Consider the following 19,090-nt stretch of genomic DNA (forward strand, 5'->3'; position numbering starts at 1 on the left):
AAGTAATTAGTCAGCCACCAATTGTGCAAGTTCTCCCACTTAAAAAGATGAGAGAGGCCTGTAATTGTCATCATAAGTACACTTCAACTATGACAGACAAAATTAGAAAAAAAATCCAGAAAATCACATTGTAGGATTTTTAATGAATTAATTTGCAAATTAACTCTTGAATGAGTAGGTGTGTCCAAACTTTTGACTGGTACTGTACCTCAATCAAAACCTCAATGTCTCGCAAAATATAGATATTGTGCAACATATTGTTTGTATATATGTCATGATAGACCACTCCATAGCTGTGTTAATACAAATCACACACTCCAGGGGTGATGTCTTGCCTGGGGTAATACCACACCTTGTGTTAGTGTAGTATGGCAGTAGCCTAAGGCTGTTACACACCCTCAATGGTGGGTGATGCCAGGGAAGATTTGACGCCTTAACTTACTGGAGTAAGTTGGGTTTACCAATGGCAGAACTGGGAATACACAGTACAGCGCCGGTTCTGGCTATTTCAACTGAGCAAAAATAGATAAAGATATTAATACTCTTGAATATATCAATGAAGAAGCAGATTTGGCACATTGATTTTCAATATCAAGCTTGAGCCATCTGTAATCACCTAAATTGCAGGTATTGAGTTGTATATGAGTGCTGCCCACCAGGACACAGGAAATACACTAACACAATTTCCAGTTTATTTATTTTTTTCCCCAGTTAATTTGGACGACAACAATAAGGTAGGAGGGTAGGTGGGGGTTGGGGTTGTTAGGGATATATGATATGAAGATCACTATGACTTATAAAAATGGATTTGGTTCAAAATAATTCCTCAAATGGTCTGTATTTCAATGAGAATAAAACTATCTTCCATGCTCATATAAATAAAAATCGAGATATTCTAGCACTTGCTGTTTATAATACAGAATGAGAATAAATCAGCTGTGCCAGTTAAGGCTTCTTCTTTCTCCCACAGCTATTGTACACTCTTGGAAAAAAAGGTGCTATCTAGAACCTAGAAGGGTTCTTCGGCTCTCCCCATAGGATAACCCTTTGAAGAACCCTTTTCGGTACCAGGTAGAACCCTTTTGGGTTGGAAGTTCCTACATGAAATCAAAAAGGGTTCTACAAGGAACCAAAAAGGGTTCTCCTATGGGGACAGCTGAAAAACCCTTTTGGAACCCATTTTTCTAAGAGTGTAGTGATGTTGTGTGAGGTGTTTGCAGAAGTAAGTCGCCTTTCCCTGTATCTCGAGGCAACATCTCATTGAGAGTTTTCCATTCATATGTTCTTTAATTCCATGACTATGGTAATAAATAAACACATTCCTTTCATAGACTTCTCCCTCTTTCCATCCCCCGCCTTTTCTGTCCAACGTATTAACCTTGTAAGACACAAGCTCTGCTCAGAGCTCAGTCTGAGTCAATTCCTTCATTCCACCTCCTTCCAGTCAATTATAGGAAACGAACGCAATTCAAAGACTGAATTTGTTCACACAATTCTATGCTATTTTCTATGTTTTTTGGTTTGAAGTCAATTATAGTTTTTGTGGAAAATATTGTGGAAAATATTGGCCTCAGACGTGTTCGGAGATGGGTGTTGAGTACCTTTCTCCCCGAAGATCCATCTCCTGTGCATGGAGGTGGTGAAGAAGATGGGTGCCTGTGTGATGCACATCATGAAGTCAGTGATGGCCAGGTTAATGATGAACATGTTGGCTGGAGTCCTCAGTGACCTGCTCCTGTCGAACACAACAAATACAGCACAGGGAAACACAAGATGATGTATTCTGATTCAATTTGATACACACACTTAAACACCACCATAATTCTGTAACATTCCCCCAAATGGTAGCTCAGTGTAATCAAATGGTTATTGTTCTGTAATTGTGTACAGTAGTTCCCCTCTTTTTATGGTGAAGGATTTATTATTGTTGACAACTTTTCAGCTATGGATAGAGCTTGTGCCATCAATTTGTCCAACACGTACCACTTATATCTGCATATGATTGTGTGTGTATGCCTGTCTATATTCAGAATGAGTCATCATAGTGGGAGAGAAATGACACCTCACAAAGCATTGAAAGTGAAGCATGGCATGGACGCTAGTTACAGTACATCATGTTTGGGCTCAGAAGGGAGGATGAATACCCTGATCTCTCGACTCACGATGTTGATCAACTGAGACACACTGATAAACAACTGAGACTACAGAGCCACATATGACAGATGGAGGGATATTGAGACGAGATAAACCTCAGCATTAACTGTACATATTCTTGCTGCAAGAAACTCCAATCACATTTTAACTGATGAGATTATCTGCTCTTCTTTAAAAAAATATATATATATATATATATTATTTTAGAATTTTACCCCCTTTTCTCCCCTATTTCGTGGTATCCAATTGTTTTAGTAGCTACTATCTTGTCTCATCGCTATAACTCCCGTACGGGCTCGGGAGAGACTAAGGTTGAAAGTCATGCTTCCTCCGATACACAACCCAACCAAGCCGCACTGCTTCTTAACACAGCGCGCATCCAACCCGGAAGCCACTCGCACCAATGTGTCGGAGGAAACACCGTGCACCTGGCAACCTTGGTTAGCGCGCACTGCGCCCGGCCCGCCACAGGAGTCGCTGGTGCGCGATGAGACAAGGATATCCCTACCGGCCAAACCCTCCCTAACCCAGACGACGCTAGGCCAATTGTGCGTCGCCCCACGGACCTCCCGGTCGTGGCCGGTTACGACAGAGCCTAGATTATCTGCTCTTCTAAAAGGTGGAGAGAGAGAGAGTTACACTACCATAGGGAGCAACTGTCCCTTACCTGCTGAAGGCATAGATAACCAGGAAGTTGCCCACCATGCCGGTGATGCCGATAGCCAGGATGACGGCCCCTATAGTATAATGGGCGTGGTCAGGTACATCCACAGTGGGGAAGGGGTGACGAGGGGCCTCGTGCACCATGGCCACCTACAGGTAAACCAAAATAACTGCATTTAAACAGGAACCTGTGCAACAGCCACAGTTGGCATTACTAAATTGTGATTAATTAACCGTATCCACTTGTCCACTTGTTAATGTGCACTCTCAAACTTTTTGTATAATTTCAGCCAGTAGTTTTGAAAGTGGTGCTCACGAGCCAAAACGGTCCTTCTTTTAGTCATCCATTTCCTGTGATATGTTACGAATTTAGCAATTTGTATGATATGTGAATTTTGCAATTCATGTGATATGTTAAGAATCCAATTTGTGCAATATGTTACAAATCTCTCTTCAAACTGACTTTGACATTTCACAAATAATTGGGTTTTAAATCAAGTCCTTTGTGAAGGATCAAACAATGCATCCTGTCTCATTCTAATTCTTAAATCTTTTGATTCATGTTGGCTATTCAAAAATAAACTAACCAGTAAACTTGTTTCCCTTCTGGTTTGTATTCTTTTAAAACAAGGATTTAGTTTCTTAATTTTGTTATTGAAACCTGCCCCCAGAATCCTTATGCAGGATAGAGCAATTGTAAAATGCTGGCCTGCACACTTGCATGAGCCTATTTGATAGTCATTAGGATAGGATGTACCCAGGAAATGTGATCCCAGGGGGCCAAACAACTGGGGGAAGCTGTACACGTTCAACACATGACTGGACTGAGACCACAATCCTCATTTGAGATTTGCATGAGTCTACTTACCATGTCATCACAAGCCACATGGAGGATATTTTTTAAAACATTTTTATTTAACCTTTATTTAGCTAGGCAAGTCAGTTAAGAACAAAATTCTTATTAACAATGACGGCCTACCGAACTACCTTGTTCAGGGGCAGAACGACAGATTTTTACCTTGTCAGCTCGGGGACTCGATATCAAGTTTTGAGTTTGACGCCAAACTCCACACTGTTGTCACTGACTAAGTACAATGTCTGTACTTACAGCGTTCATATAATGTTTTTACTTTCGCTGACCTTGTTTTTTTAATCGACATTTGTCAATAAAACTCATGAATGCAACTGTTTATGTCACATAGTTTGGTGTTTAACTTGTAGAAATGGTTGTCCTGAAAAGAACATGGGGGAAGAAAACAAGTGCTGGACATGCAGATAAATGAAAGTCAGAAAAGGGTTAAACACCATCACATTGGAAACATAAACAACAAAAATATGCTAATACACATAACACTAGGGCATATTGTAGCCTACAGTGCCTTCGGGAACGCTGTTAGGTTACAGCGTTGTTCAAAAATGGATAAAAAAAATAAAAATTCCATCATCAATCTACACACAATACCCCATAATGACAAAGGAAAAACAGGTTTTTCAAAAATAGTGTAATTTCTTACGAATAAAAACTGAAATATCATATTTACATAAGTATTCAGACGCTTTACTCAATCCTTTGTTGTAGCACCTTTGGCAGCAGTTACAGCTTCGAGTCTTCTTGGGTCTGACGCTATGAGCTTGGCACACCTGTATTTGGGGAGTTTCTCCCATTCTTCTCTACAGATCCTCTCAAGCTCTGTCAGGTTGGATGGGGAGCGTCACTGCACAGCTATTGTCAGGTCTCTCCAGAGATGTTCGATTGGATTCAAGTCTGGGCTCTGGCTGGGCCACTCAAGGACATTCATTGTCCTGTTGGAAGGTGAACCTTTGCCCCAGTCTGAGATGCTGAGCACTCTGGAGCAGGTTTTATCATGGATCTCTCTGTACTTTGCTCCGTTCATCTTTACCTCGATCCTGACTAGGCTCCCAGTCCCTGCCGCTGAAAAACATCCCCACAGCACAGTGACGATCCGTCATTCAGGGCAGGTGCGGAAGAGTCTAAGACCATGTCTAAGAGTAGAGCTTGGAAATTCAAGCCCCTTGGGTGCTGCCATAGAGTTACATTAGAAGTGCCCATCCAAGAAGGCTCAAGGTCATTGGCCACAGATAAAATTACATCACGTTATATCGACAGTAGCTTTGATTGGACTAATCATGTCAACATCATACTTTCAAAATCTTAGTTAGCAGCCATCATCATGAATCAAGTCGACAATCTACTGGCAAATCCTTTTTAATCCTTGTCATGTGAAGAGAAATAAGGAAGAGAAATGGTAGAAAAAACGTATCGGTGCTCATTGGCCATTGGACATACACATTACACAACAAGTTGGAAATCGCAAATTCAACAAGGAATGGTTTGGAAGGAACCGGTGTCTACTAACTGCAAGCATTGCAAAGCAATCACTAGCCTACTATTCAGTGGAGTGGCTGTGTGGTCCCAAGTCTGAGATTAAGGGTCTCTTTTCTAAGCCTAAAATTATAAACATTCAACATTGGCCATGATGTCAATGAAACATGATTTGTGCCGCGCTCAAAACAACTGTTAACTCGGAACTGCAAAATTTGACTTCAGGGAGTTCAAGAGAAAAGGAAAAAACGAGCTCCGACTGGGAAAATACGTTTTGAATGGTCATCCAACTCGGAATTGTAAATTGGGAACTCAGGTCTTTTTCTATTTTTATTTTATTTAATCCATTTTAGAATAAGGCTGTAACGTAACAAAATGTGGAAAAAGTCAAGGGGTCTGAATACTTTCCGAAGGCACTGTATCTCCCTTATCACCCCTGACATATGATATGCCCATATTCTGTCCAGGACATATCTTTTCCATTATTCACCCCGTCTGTATGATGTAGCTAGCACCTTTTACTCTTCTTCCTGTTTGTCCTGTAGTGTGGGCTTTAGTCTAAGCCCATTCCCACCATCCTCCTAGTGCTGTCAAACACTTCCATCTAGGGGATGCATCACAGACAGGTCTGTTTTTCTCTGAAGTTATCAGAGGAATTCAAGGTATTTGTCTACAGTGATATTGGCCTTGGACTATTTGTCTGGGTGTATTTGTGTGGGTGCAGTGAGAGTGGGAGCCATTATCACCATCATTGTCCTCATGATTGTCCTCGTCTTTTTCCTTCTCAGCTTCCTCACAATTGTCCTCTTCTTTTTCTTCCACCTCCTCCCTTTCCTCCTCATAATTGTCCTCCATCTGCTCCTTCTCCACCTTCTCCTCCTCTTCCTCCCCATCATTGTACTTCACCATGTTCTTACCTTCACTAAACATGCTTTAGCTATCTCTGTTAGACTATGTTAGAGTGAGGTAGTGAGACAACCATATGTACATTCCACTCAGTCTGAAATTACTGAGATTTTAAATGACAGAGGGAGATGTTGCCTGGTCTTATTTATTCCATCACGCCTTCGTTGGTGGGGACGCTTATCCCTGTTGATTTGTGTTCTCCTGCGGCGGCTTCAGAGCAGTCGAGCAGGAAATTGGCCCCTGCGTGCCCCGAGTTACTAACTCAAACAAATGATCTCTTCATTAAAGACATTCCGGAGAGACTCCAGAGCAACATGACAGATGGAGAGGGATTCAAAAACAACGTGTGATGTTTGTATGTTGATTTTAACTGGTGTGAGTTAATGGGGAAACTGGCTTCAAGCCTTTGGATGCAAATGGGTCTCCATTCATATTGAAGCTCAGAGAAGTTCATTTAAATGTGCGACTCCAGATGATTATTACCAGAGTTAGTGTGCTTGGTGCTTTAAGGTTGGATAATCACTTCATCTTTCTATCTGTTTCCAGCCTGTTAGAGAAAAGGAAAAGGTTGAAGACAGCGTCATATGGTCTAAATCCAGTTGTCTACAGTCACAGTCCTGCTAGTTTTTATCTTCCCCTGAAGCCTAGTAGATTAATTAATGTCACTGACTGCCCAAAACTGAGTTAAACGCTAATTTAAAACGGCAAGAGCGGAAACCTAGCTTGCACCAGGACCTTCGTCTAGATAAAAAAACCTGAAATAAACTCTCCCTCTTTTATTATGATGTGAATATGAATGCATCCATCCTGTGAATTGTAATGAAATGGAATCCTCTCCTGAATGTTATACATATATATAATTTGCATATGCATGAAAATGAAACATGGTGGGAAGAGAAATGTCAGTTTCATCTGTTTCACAGTTGTACCTTTGCTCCCAGTAAAAAACTTTCTTTTTTTTTGCTCCCAGTAAATTGATGAAGTTGGTAACAGCGGATTATGACTGTCCTGTGGGCTTTTGGCGCCAGTTCTCAGCATCCCCTTTATCAACTTTGGATTGTTGTGGAATGAGTTAATGATTTACATTTTTCTATTTCTATTTGTCTCATAGGGTAAAATCCCAACTTCCTCAATAAGAGCAGAGAGAAAATACATGTTCAAACTTTAAGATCACCCAAAAGCCCTTGTCAAGAAACTATTATCTTAGGAGATCTGTTTTAAATTGTTTCACCTCACCTTGTCTGCCAGATATCATTCTGGGGCCATTATGGGTCCCGTGGACATCTTTTCTACAGTTTAACTGACAAAAGGTTGTACGGAGTGACTTAGGGATTCTCAAAGTCGGGACTTTTCACATAGAGGACTTACTGAGCTGTAGGAGACCCCAACACAATAATTACCGAACACAGACATTGAACCTGGGTTGTCTGTGCACCTCAAGATCACGTACAGCAGTATCTCTGGGAGCTAACAAGAGTCAATAGGAACAATCTCCACTAGACATCTGAAAATAGGTTATCTTCTTTCTCAGTGATCTAAAAAGGCCTGCCGTGAATGACACATGACATACCAGGCGAATCCAGGTGAAAGCTATGAACCCATATTGATGTCCACTTCAAATCAGTGTAGATGAAGGGGGAGACAAATAAAATAAAATCGAATCACATTTTATTTTTCACATACACATGGTTAGCAGATGTTAATGCGAGTGTAGTGAAATGCTTGTGCTTCTAGTTCCAACCATGCAGTAATATCTAACCTAACAATTTCACAACAACTACCTTATAGAAACAAGTGTAAAGGAATGAATAAGAATATGTACATAAAAATATATGAATGAGTGATGGCCGAACAGCACAGGCAAGATGCAGTAGATGGTATAGAGTACAGTATATGAGCTGAGTAATGTAGGGTATGTAAACATTATATAAAGTGGCATTTTTTAAAGGGGCAAGTGATACATTTATCACATACATTTTTCCATTATTAAAGTGGCTAGAGTTGAGTCAGTGTGTTGGCAGCAGCCACTCAATGTTAGTGATGGCCGTTTAACAGTCTGATGGCCTTGAGATAGAAGCTGCTTTTCAGTCTCTCGGTCCAAGCTTTGATGCACCTGTACTGACCTCGCCTTCTGGATGATAGCAAGGTGAACAGGCAGTGGCTCAGGTGGTTGTTTACCTTGATGATCTTTATGACCTTCCTGTGACATCGGGTGGTGTAGGTGTCCTGGAGGGCAGGTAGTTTGCCCCCGGTGATGCGTTGTGCAGACCTCACTACCCTCTGGAGAGCCTTACAGTTATAGGCGGAGCAGTTGCCATACCAGGTGGTGATACAGCCCAACAGGATGCTCTTGATTGTGCATCTGTAAAAGTTTGTTTTTGGTGACAAGCCAAATTTCTTCAGCCTCCGGAGGTTGAAGAGGCGCTGCTGTGCCTTCTTCACCACGCTGTATGTGTGGGTGGACCATTTCAGTTAGTCCATGATGTGTACGCCGAGGAACCACCTTCTCCACTACTGTTCCATCAATGTGGATAGGGGGGTGCTCCCTCTGCTGTTTCCTGAAGTCCACGATCATCTACTTTGTTTTGTTGACATTGAGTGTGAGGTTATTTTCCTGACACCACACTCCGAGGGCCCTCACCTCCTCCCTGTAGGCCGTCTCATCGTTGTTGGTAATCAAGCCTACCACTGTAGTGTCGTCTGCAACTTGATGATTGAGTTGGAGGCGTGCATGGCCACGCAGTCATGGGTGAACAGGGAGTACAGGAGAGGGCTGAGAACGCACCCTTGTGGGGCCCCAGTGTTGAGGATCAGCGGGGTGGAGATGTTCTTACCTACCCTCACCACCTGTGGGCGGCCCATCAGGAAGTCCAGGACCCAGTTGCAAGGGGCGGTGTCGGGACCCAGGGTCTCGAGCTTGATGACGAGTTTGGAGGGTACTATGGTGTTAAATGCTGAGTTGTAGTCGATGAACAGCATTCTTACATAGGTATTCCTCTTGTCCAGACGGGTTAGGGCAGTGTGCAGTGTGATTGCAATTGCATCGTCTGTGGACCTATTGCGGCGGTAAGCAAATTGGAGAGGGTCTAGGGTGGAGGTGATATGGTCCTTGATTAGTCTCTCAAAGCACTTCATGACGACGGAAGTGAGTGCTACGGGGCGGTAGTCATTTAGCTCAGTTACCTTAGCTTTCTTGGGAACAGGAACAATGGTGGCTCTCTTGAAGCATGTGGAAACAGCAGACTGGGATAAGGATTGATTGAATATGTCCGTAAACACACCAGCCAGCTGGTCTGCTCATATTCTGAGGACGCGGCTGGGGATGCCGTCTGCGCCTGTAGCCTTGCGGGGGTTAACACGTTTAAATGTTTTACTCACGTTGGCTGCAGTGAAGGAGAGCCTGCAGGTTTTGGTAGCGGGCCGTGTCAGGTGGCACTGTATTGTCCTCAAAGCGAGCAAAAAAGGTTGTTTCATCTGTCTGGGAGCAAGACATTGTGGTCCGCGACTGGGCTGGTTTTTCTTTTGTAGTCCGTGATTGACTGTAGACCTTGCCACATACCTCTCGTGTCTGAGCCGTTGAATTGCAACTCTACTTTGTCTCTATACTAACACTTAGATTGTTTGATTGCTTTGAGGAGGGAATAGCTACACTGTTTTTATTCGGTCAAGTTTCCAGTCATCTTGCCCTGATTAAAAGCAGTGGTTCGTGCTTTCAGTTTTGCACGAATGCTGCCATCAATCCACGGTTTCTGGTTGGGGAATGTTTTAGACGACGTGGGTACAACATCACCGATGCACTTGCTAATAACCTCGCTCACCGAATCAGCGTATTCATCAATGTTGTTGTTCGATGCTATGCGGAACATATCCCAGTCCACATGATCGAAGCAATCTTGAAGCGTGGAATCCGATTGGTCAGTCCAGCGTTGAACAGACCTGAGCGCGGGTGCTTCCTGTTTAAGTTCCTGTTTATAGTCTTGGAGCAACAAAATGGAGTCGTGGTCAACTTTTCCGAAAGGAGGGCGGGGGAGGGCCTTATATGCGGAAGTTAGAATAACAATGATCCAGGGTTTTGCCAGCCCGGGTTGCGCAATAGATATGTTGATAGAATTTATGGAGCCTTGTTTTCAGATTAGAAGTGCCTTTGAACGAGGTAATGTAGTAGGTGCTATACGCACCGGTTTGTTTCAAGAAGGGCAACGCTGCTGGGTTTTTACACTCAACAGTTTCCCATGTGCGTCAAGAATGTTCCACCACCCAAAGGACATCCAGCCAACTTGACACAACTGTGGTAAGCATTGGATTCAACATTTCAACACCTTATAGAGAGAGTCCTTGCCCCGACTAGTGTTTCGGGCAAAAGGGGGTGCAACTCAATATTAGGAAAGTGTTCCTGGTTTTGCACATTCAGTGTATATAACAGCCCTACTGGACAAGAAATGTACAATCCTGAAGTGTACAGAGGTGTACAATCTAGTGCTTCACATTATTCACAGAACATTGAATGGCATTCTATTCTATTCACTAGAACCGGAAGGTTGCAAGTTCAAACCCCCGAGCTGACAAGGTACAAATCTGTCGTTCTGCCCCTGAACAGGCAGTTAACCCACTGTTCCTAGGCCGTCATTGAAAATAAGAATTTGTTCTTAACTGACTTGCCTGGTTAAATAAAGGTAACATTTAAAAATGTTAAATTAAAAAAATGATGGGGAATGTTTTCTGTCTGTTGGCAGTGTTGTGAATGCATCCGTGGTAGTGGACTTGGGAGGGCAAAGCAACAATATTGAATTTTGAGATACAGACTGGCAACCAGACAATTTGGCAGGGCTGAAGCCACGGCAGGACCTGGCAGGGCACCTGAATTTGAATCTTGTCTCAGCCAATCAGGCTAGCTATTTTTATAAATATTTATATTTAGTAGCCTATTCACCAATAATACGATAGGTGCACTTGATTCAGCTGCCCTGCATGCCGGGTAGGTGAAGTGTTCCCATTTTGAACCATTTAATTTGTCTAAAGATACAAACTCCTCCTATTGGCAGGCCCAGAGAGCTAAATCAGGTTCACCTGTAGGCATATTGCTGGCCAATCAGATGGGTGCATACCACTGGACAATCGGATAGCTTAGATCACTGTGTCTTCAGCAGCTTCCACGAGCCCACAGCAAAGTTGTTACTGACTGTAGAGCATGCTAACCAGGGCCGGCCCCAGGCATAAGCAACATAAGCGGTTGCTTAGGGCCCCCAGCCACTAAGGGGCCTCCAATGATTGGAGAGGATTGTGGACTACAGAAAAAGGAGGACCAAGCACGCCACCATTCTCATCGACGGGGCTGTAAGGGAGCAGGTTGAGAGCGTCAACTTCCTTAGTGTCCACATCCCCAACAAACTAATATGATCCAAGCACACCAAGACAGTCGTGAAGAGGGCACGACAAAACCTAGTCCTCCTCATGAGACTGAAAAGATTTGTCATGGGTCCTCAGATCCTCAAAAGGTTCTACAGCTGCACCACCGAGAGCATCCTGACGGGTCCATCACTGCCTGGTATGGCAACTGCTCGGCCTCCGACGGCAAGGCACTAAAGAGGGTAGTGCGTACAGCCGAGTACATCACTGGGGCCAAGCTTCCTGCCATACAGGACCTCTATACCAGGCGGTGTCAGAGGAAGGCCTTAAAAATTGTCATAGATTCCAGCCACCCGAGTCATAGACTGTTCTCTCTGCTGTACCGGAGCGCCAAGTCTAGGTCCAAGAGGCTTCTAAACAGCTTCTACCCCCAAGCCATAAGACTCCTGAACATCTAATCAAATGGCAATGGCCCCTACAATTTGGCCCCTACAATTTGATTTGACACATTGTAGGGGCACTTGATCTCTCGCATCCAGCAGAGAATTGTTTCTAGCTCCAACAGTGCATAATACCTAACAATACAAAACAATACACACAAATCCCAAAGATTAAGAGAATGAGCAATGTCAGAGTCAAGAATATAAAGATATATATGTACAGTATTTTAGTGGTGTGCGGGTCAGCTGTTCACCCGCTCCAGCCCGCAATTACTAATAACTCATCCGCCTCCACCCAACCCTAATCCGAAAACATAGAAAATGCACCATCGAATATGCACAGTGATTTTTTTGACAGGGGTTGGAGGATATTTTTTTGGTCTGATTTAGATATGTTTCTGCTTATAATTTTCGACATTTTGGTAGGCTATTTGTTACTCAGCTTGTCTATAATTAGATACATGTAGTTTCTCTTTTGTCATTATATGCTGCCCTAGAAGAGTACAAATAAACCCCTTTCTCCACAGAATAATGTAATGGATCGATAGAATTCATCCTTCAATCTAGTTGACATAGGTAAAGTTTACTCTGTCATCTTTCACCGAGCAAATACGTTTAGGGACTGGGGAGAAAATACAATTGTTGTAAGGAAAAAGAAAGCTGTGAAAATTACCCAAAGTGTTTCTGATAAGATTTCAGTTCGGCTTCAACGCATATGTTATGTGGTTAAAATACTATCAGCTTTCATGATGAAGACAACACCTCTACAGATGGTATCTAACTGAGCATGGCATTCTCTCAAGATGCAGAAATAAATCAATCATATTTCTCCACTCCTGTGGAGTCCAAATGCCTACATTTAGTGTATCATTTTATTGCAAGAAATGCCTTATTCTGCAGGAGTTATTATTAAGGCTATATGAGAGATTATAGACCTACAGTCAGTGTCCAGATTTAAATTTCCATTTATCCCGTCTAAACAGTAGGCTACAGTTCCCTTGACATGCCACAGGTATATTTTGAATTCCCATCTTGTGACTGTCAAATTTGTATAGCGCCTCATTATCATCAAACATAACATAGCTGCCACTGCTATCATCCTCTTTTACCACTTCACCAAATCTTTTCCAAACATTACTTTTCAGCCCCTCCCTTATCATTATTTTCAATTCTCCTTTCACAGCTTTTGTTTATGGAAATACACGTTGACAATGCCCTTTTTGCCTCCATGTATTGACATGAACCTTTTCTGCCCATTCTACACAGCCATTATTTGTCGATTGGCTCTGTTGGCTATTTGGCACCCGTACAGTTACATCTTGAAGCTTAGGCTCATGCACAAATACCAGACAGCCTAATATAATGAAAGAAAAAACGAATTGTAGCCTATATAATTTCCACAAGAATTATAAAATGTATGGATTTTTTAAAGTTATTGTTTCTATTACGCACGCCACTCACCCGCCCCTCAGCCACACAATATTTCATGACCCTAGCTAGACCCGTCTGCCGGGTGGATATAACCGCGGGGACTGCGGGTCATGAGTCAACCCGCAAATTACTAATATATATACACACACAGTACCAGTCAAAAGCTTGGACACACCTACTCATTCAAGGGTTTTTCTTAATTTTTTACTATTTTCTACATTTTAGAATAATAATGAAGACATCAAAACTATGAAATAACACATAGAATCATGTAGTAACCAGAAAAGTGTTAAACAAATCAAAATATATTCAATATTTGAGATTCTTCAAAGTAGCCACCCGTTGCCTTGATGACAGCTTTGCACTCTTGTCATTCTCTCAACCAGCTTCATAAGGTAGTCACCTGGAATGCATTTCAATTAACAGGTGTGCCTTATTATAAGTTAATTTGTGGAATTTCTTTCCTACTTAATGAGTTTGAGCCAATCAGTAGTGGAAAGGGTGGTATACAGAAGATAGCCCTATTTGGTAAAAGGCCAAGTCCATATTATGGCAAGAACAGCTCAAATAAGCATTACTTTAAGACATGAAGTACAGTGATCCAAAAAAATTCAAGAACTTTGGAAACTTTTTCAAAGTGCAGTCGGAAAAACTATCAAGCACTATGATGAAATTGTCTCTCATGAGGACCGCCACAGAAAAGGAAGACCCAGAGTTACCTTTGTTGCAGAGGATAAGTTCATTAGAGTTACCAGCCTCAGAAATTGCAGCCCAAATAAATGCTTCACAGACACATCTCAACATCAACTGCGTGATTAGACTGTTGGAAATCTGTCCTTTGGTCTGATGAGTCCAAATTTGAAGTTTTTGGTTCCAACCGCAGTGTCTTTGTGAGACGCAGAGTAGATAAATGGATGCTCTCTGCATGTGTGGTTCCCACGTGAAGCATGAAGGAGAAGGAGGTGTGTCGTGGCTGAATCAGAATTAGTTAGGTAACATAGATAAATAAGATGTTTTATCTTATTTTTGGACCATAATATAACTCTGACTTGTGTGTGGTTTGCTCTCTCAATGTTTAGTAATACAGGAAATTACCACGACAGGTGTGATGGTGTGGGGGTGCTTTGCTGGTGACACAGTCTGTGATTTATTTAGAATTGAAGGCTTAATCAGCATGGCTACCACAGCATTTTGCAGCTATACGCCATCCCATCTAGTTTGCGCTTAGTGGGACTATCATTTGTTTTTCAACAGGACAATGACCCAACACACCTCCAGGCTGTGTAAAGGCTATTTGACCAAGAAGGAGAGTGATGGAGTGATGCATCAGATGACCTGGCCTCCACAATCACCTGACCTCAACCCAATTGAGATGGTTTGGGATGAGTTGGACCGCAGAGTGAAGGAAAAGCAGCCAACAAGTGCTCAGCATATGTGGGATGTCTTTCAAGGCTGTTGGAAAAGCATTCCAGGTAAAGCTGGTTGAGAGCATGCAAATAGTGTCATCAAGGCAAAAGGGTGGCTACTTTGAAGAATATACAATATATTTGGTTACAACATGATTCCATATATGTTATTTCATAGTTTATGTCTTCACTATTATTCTACAATGTAGAAAATAGTAGAATAAAGAAAAACCCTTGAAATGAGTGTGTGTGTCCAAACTTTTGACTGGTACTGTATATACACACACACTATACATACAATAGTATTTTGACACCCCTTAAAATTTGTGGATTCGGCTATTTCAGCCACACCCGTTGCTGAGAGGTGTATAAAATTGAGCACACAGCCATGCAATCTCCGTAGACAAACATTGTCAGTAGAATGGCCTTACTGACGAGCTCAGTGACTTTCAACGTGGCACTGTCATAGGATGCCACCTTTCCAACAAGTAATTTCAGTTTCTGCCCTGTTATAACTTCCTCGGTCAACTGTAAGTGTTGTTGTTGTGAAGTGGAAACCTCTAGGAGCAACAGCAGCTCAGCCACGAAGTGGTGGGTCACACAAGCTCAAAGAACAGGACTGCCGAGTGCTAAAGCGTGTAGCGAGTAAAAACCTTTGTCCTCAGTTGTAATACTCACTACCGAGTTCCAAACTGCCTCTGGAAGCAACGTCCGCACAAGAACTGTTCGTTGGGAGCTTCATGAAATGGGTTTCTATGGTGAAGCAGCTGCACACAAGCCTAAGATCATCATGTGCAATGCCAAGCATCTGGAGCAGTGGAAACACGTTCTCTGGAGTGATGAATCACGCTTCACCATCTGGCAGTCCGATGGACGAATCTGGGTTTGGCGGATTCAAAGAGAATGCTACCTTCCCCAATGCATAGTGCCAACTTTAAAGTTTGGTGGAGGAGGAATAATGGTCTGAGGCTGTTTTTTATGGTTTGGGCTAGGCTCCTTAGCTCCAGTGAAGGTAAATCTTAACGCTACAGCATACAATGACATTCTAGACAATTGTGTGCTTCCAACTTTGTGGCAACAGCTTCAGCATGACAATTCCCTGTGCACAAAGCAAGGTCCATATAGAAATGGTTTCTCGAGATCGGTGTGGAAGAACTTGACTGGCCTGCACAGAGCCCTAACCTCAACCCCATCGAACACCTTTGGGATGAATTGGAATGCTGACTGCGAGCCAGGCCGAATCGACCAACATGAGTGCCCGACCTCACTAATGCTCTTGTGGCTGAATGGAAGCAAGTCCCCGCAGCAATGTTCCAACATCTAGTGGAAAGCCTTCCCAGAAGAGTGGAGGCTGTTACAGTTTAGCAGCAACAGGGGACCAACTCCATGTTAATGCCATGATTTGGAATAAGATGTTCGACGAGCACGTGTCCACATACCTTTGGTCATGTAGTGTCAGTATTCCTCTTGTCCAGATGGGATAAGGCAGTGTGCAGTGCGATGGCGATTGCATCATCCGTGGATCTGCTTGGGTGGTATCCAAATTGTAGTGGGTGTTGGTTAAGGTGAAGGTGACATGATCCTTAAATAGCCTCTCAAACCACTTTATGGTGACAGAAGTGAGTGCTACGAGGCAATAGTCATTTAGTTCAGTTACTTCAGTTACCTTCGTTCGGCTTGCATTTTGACTCTGAAAGTGATCTGAAAATGTTGGTGAGGACTGTTCTAGTCTATATGCAATGCCTTTGGAAAGTGTTCAGACTCCATGACTTTTTCCACATTTTGTTACGTTACAGCCTTATTCTAAAGTGGATTAAATTAAACAACGTCCTGAGAAATCTACACACAATACCCAATAATGACAAAGCGAATAAAGGTTTTTAGAAATGTTTGCAAATGTACTAAAATCAAAAAACAGAAATATCTTATTTACATAAGTATTCAGACCCATTGCTATGAAACTCGAAATTTAGTTCAGGCGCATCCTGTTTCCATTGATCATCCTTGAGACATTTCAAAAATTTGAGTCCACCTGTGGTAAATTCAATTGATTGGACATGATTTGGAAAGGCACACACCTGTCTATACAAGGTCCCACAGTTGACAGTGCATGTCAGAGCAATAACCAAGCCATTTTTCCGTAGAGCTCTGAGACAGGATTGTGCTGAAGCACAGATCTGGGGAAGGGTACCAAAACATTTCTGCAGCATTGAAGGTCCCCAAGAACACAGTGGCCTCCATTCTTAAATGGAAAAAGTTTGGAACCACCAAGACTCTTCCTAGAGCTGCCCACCCGGCCAAACTGAGCAATCGAGAAGGGAGGGCCTTTGTCAGGGAGGTGACCAAGAACCCCATGGTCACTCTGACAGAGCTCTAGAGTTCCTCTGTGGAGATAAGAGAACCTTCCAGAAGGACAACCATCTCTGTATCACTTCCCCAATCAGGCCTTCATGGTAGAGTGGCCAGACGGAAGCCACTCCTCAGTAAAAGGCACATGACAGCCCGCTTGGAGTTTGCCAAAAGGCACCTAAAGACTCTCAGACCATAAGCAACAAGATTCTCTGATCTGATGAAACCAAGATTGAACTCTTTGGCCTGAATGCCTAGCGTCACGTCTGGAGGAAACCTGGCACCATCCCTATGGTGAAGCATGGTGGTGGCAGCATCATGCTGTGGGGATGATTTTCAGCGGCAGGGACTGGGAGGCAAGTAAGAATAGAGGCAAAGATGAACAGAGCAGAGTACAGAAAGATCCTTAATGAAAACCTGCTCCAGAGCGTTCAGCACCTCAGACTGGGGCGAAGGTACACCTTCCAACAGGACAACGACCCTAAGCACACAGCCAAGACAACGCAGGAGTGGCTTTGGGACAAGTCTCTGAATGTCCTTGAGTGGCCCAGCCAGAGCCCGGACCTGAACCCGATCAAACATCTCTGGAGAGACCTGAAAATAGCTGTGCAGCAACACTCCCCATCCAACCTGACAGAGCTAGAGGGGATCTGCAGGAAGAAGGGGAGAAACTCCCAAGATACAGATGTGCCAGGCTCGTAACGTCATACCCAAGAAGACTCAATGCTGTAGTCGCTATCAAAAAGGTGCTTCAACAATGTACTGAGTAAAGCGTCTGAATACTTCAGTTTAGATTTTTTATACATTTAGAAAAATGTCTAAAAAAACTGTTTTTGCTTTGTCATTATGGGGTTTTGCGTTCAGATTTATGAGGGGAATTATTTAAAAAATGAATTATAGAATAAGGCTGTAACGTAACAAAATATGGAAAATGTCAAAGGGGCTGAATACTTTGTATGTCTGGGATAGTTTGGGCTTCTCCAGGGAACTGACAACTTTCAAAGAGAACAATGGGTTCCACGTCCAACTCTCTGGGCCAATGTTAAGCTGAAGATCTCAACTTTTAAGGCAGTCAATCTTATTCTGTCACTATCACACCATCTATTTGATCCATTGATACCTTGGAGAAGTCCACCGGAATGATTTTACCTGGAGTGATTACTATGGGGTATTAAGACTTTCTTTTCCCCATTATGACCATGGTATTGGATGAGACGTGGGCCGCCAATAAGATACTTAATAACAATCCAATTGCACAACCTCAGACATATCACCTGGGAAACCTCAATATAAAAGGGAAATATTTGGAACAATACACATCTGGCAACTACTTTATTTCTCTAGTTCCTTTTATTTCATTTATTTGGGACAGTTTCCATCATTCATATTATTCTATGTGATAGATGACTCTTTATGATATAAGCTTTGTCTCTGGCTGCACATTTGTTCTAAATCTTTTTCTATAGAAGACACCCTGATTCAACAAAAATGTGTTTGGGTCGGCCATGAGGTTAAATCAATGTAGGTAGTAGTCGGAATATTATCAAAAGGCGCTGGATCACAAGAGTGGATGAACAAAAAAGGTCATTATCTTAAAAGCTTTGCCCTTTCAATTAACAAATAAGCAGTGAATCATCAAGCTTGAAAAAAACATTGAAGACAATACCCAACGTGGTTTTTGAAAAGGCGACTGTTTCTAGCTTTGCTTTCTGAGCTATACATTTTTCTTTAATCTCTCTGCCCATATTTTGGTAGGCATGCAGGTCAGCTATTAGACCATTAGGTACCAATACACAGCACAATACAATCTGGTGCTACTGGGTTGCAAAGAGATCAGAGCACTGGTCATTATCCCCAAAACAGGGCTGGCTTTTCCGAACAGAAAGTGTACAGCATTCAAATGAGCATATCGATTGGGAATTGTTCAAAAGGATCGCAGTGAAAATCTCAAAATATGTTTTTACATTTTTTACATTCTGGCTGATGATCAGATATGACATGTGCTACTACAGTACATCCATGAGATTCTAAAGTATTGGGACAGTGACAAT

The 19,090-nt window shown here is 42.6% G+C and overlaps 1 protein-coding gene across 1 annotated transcript in view; it reads right to left on the reverse strand.

Moving 5' to 3' along the window:
• The window catches only part of LOC139416928 (melanopsin-A-like), a 58,147-nt gene that overhangs the window by 26,032 nt on the left and 13,025 nt on the right, over positions 1 to 19,090 (reverse strand). Inside the window, exons 2-3 of the mRNA XM_071166112.1 lie at positions 2,822 to 2,967; positions 1,602 to 1,735 (exon numbers count right to left, since the gene is read on the reverse strand). Coding sequence (XP_071022213.1) covers positions 1,602 to 1,735; positions 2,822 to 2,967 — 280 coding nt within the window. The remainder of the gene's footprint in view (positions 1 to 1,601; positions 1,736 to 2,821; positions 2,968 to 19,090) is intronic.

The sequence above is a fragment of the Oncorhynchus clarkii genome, chromosome 1 (genome assembly GCF_045791955.1).
Source record: "Oncorhynchus clarkii lewisi isolate Uvic-CL-2024 chromosome 1, UVic_Ocla_1.0, whole genome shotgun sequence".
NCBI lineage: Eukaryota > Metazoa > Chordata > Actinopteri > Salmoniformes > Salmonidae > Oncorhynchus > Oncorhynchus clarkii.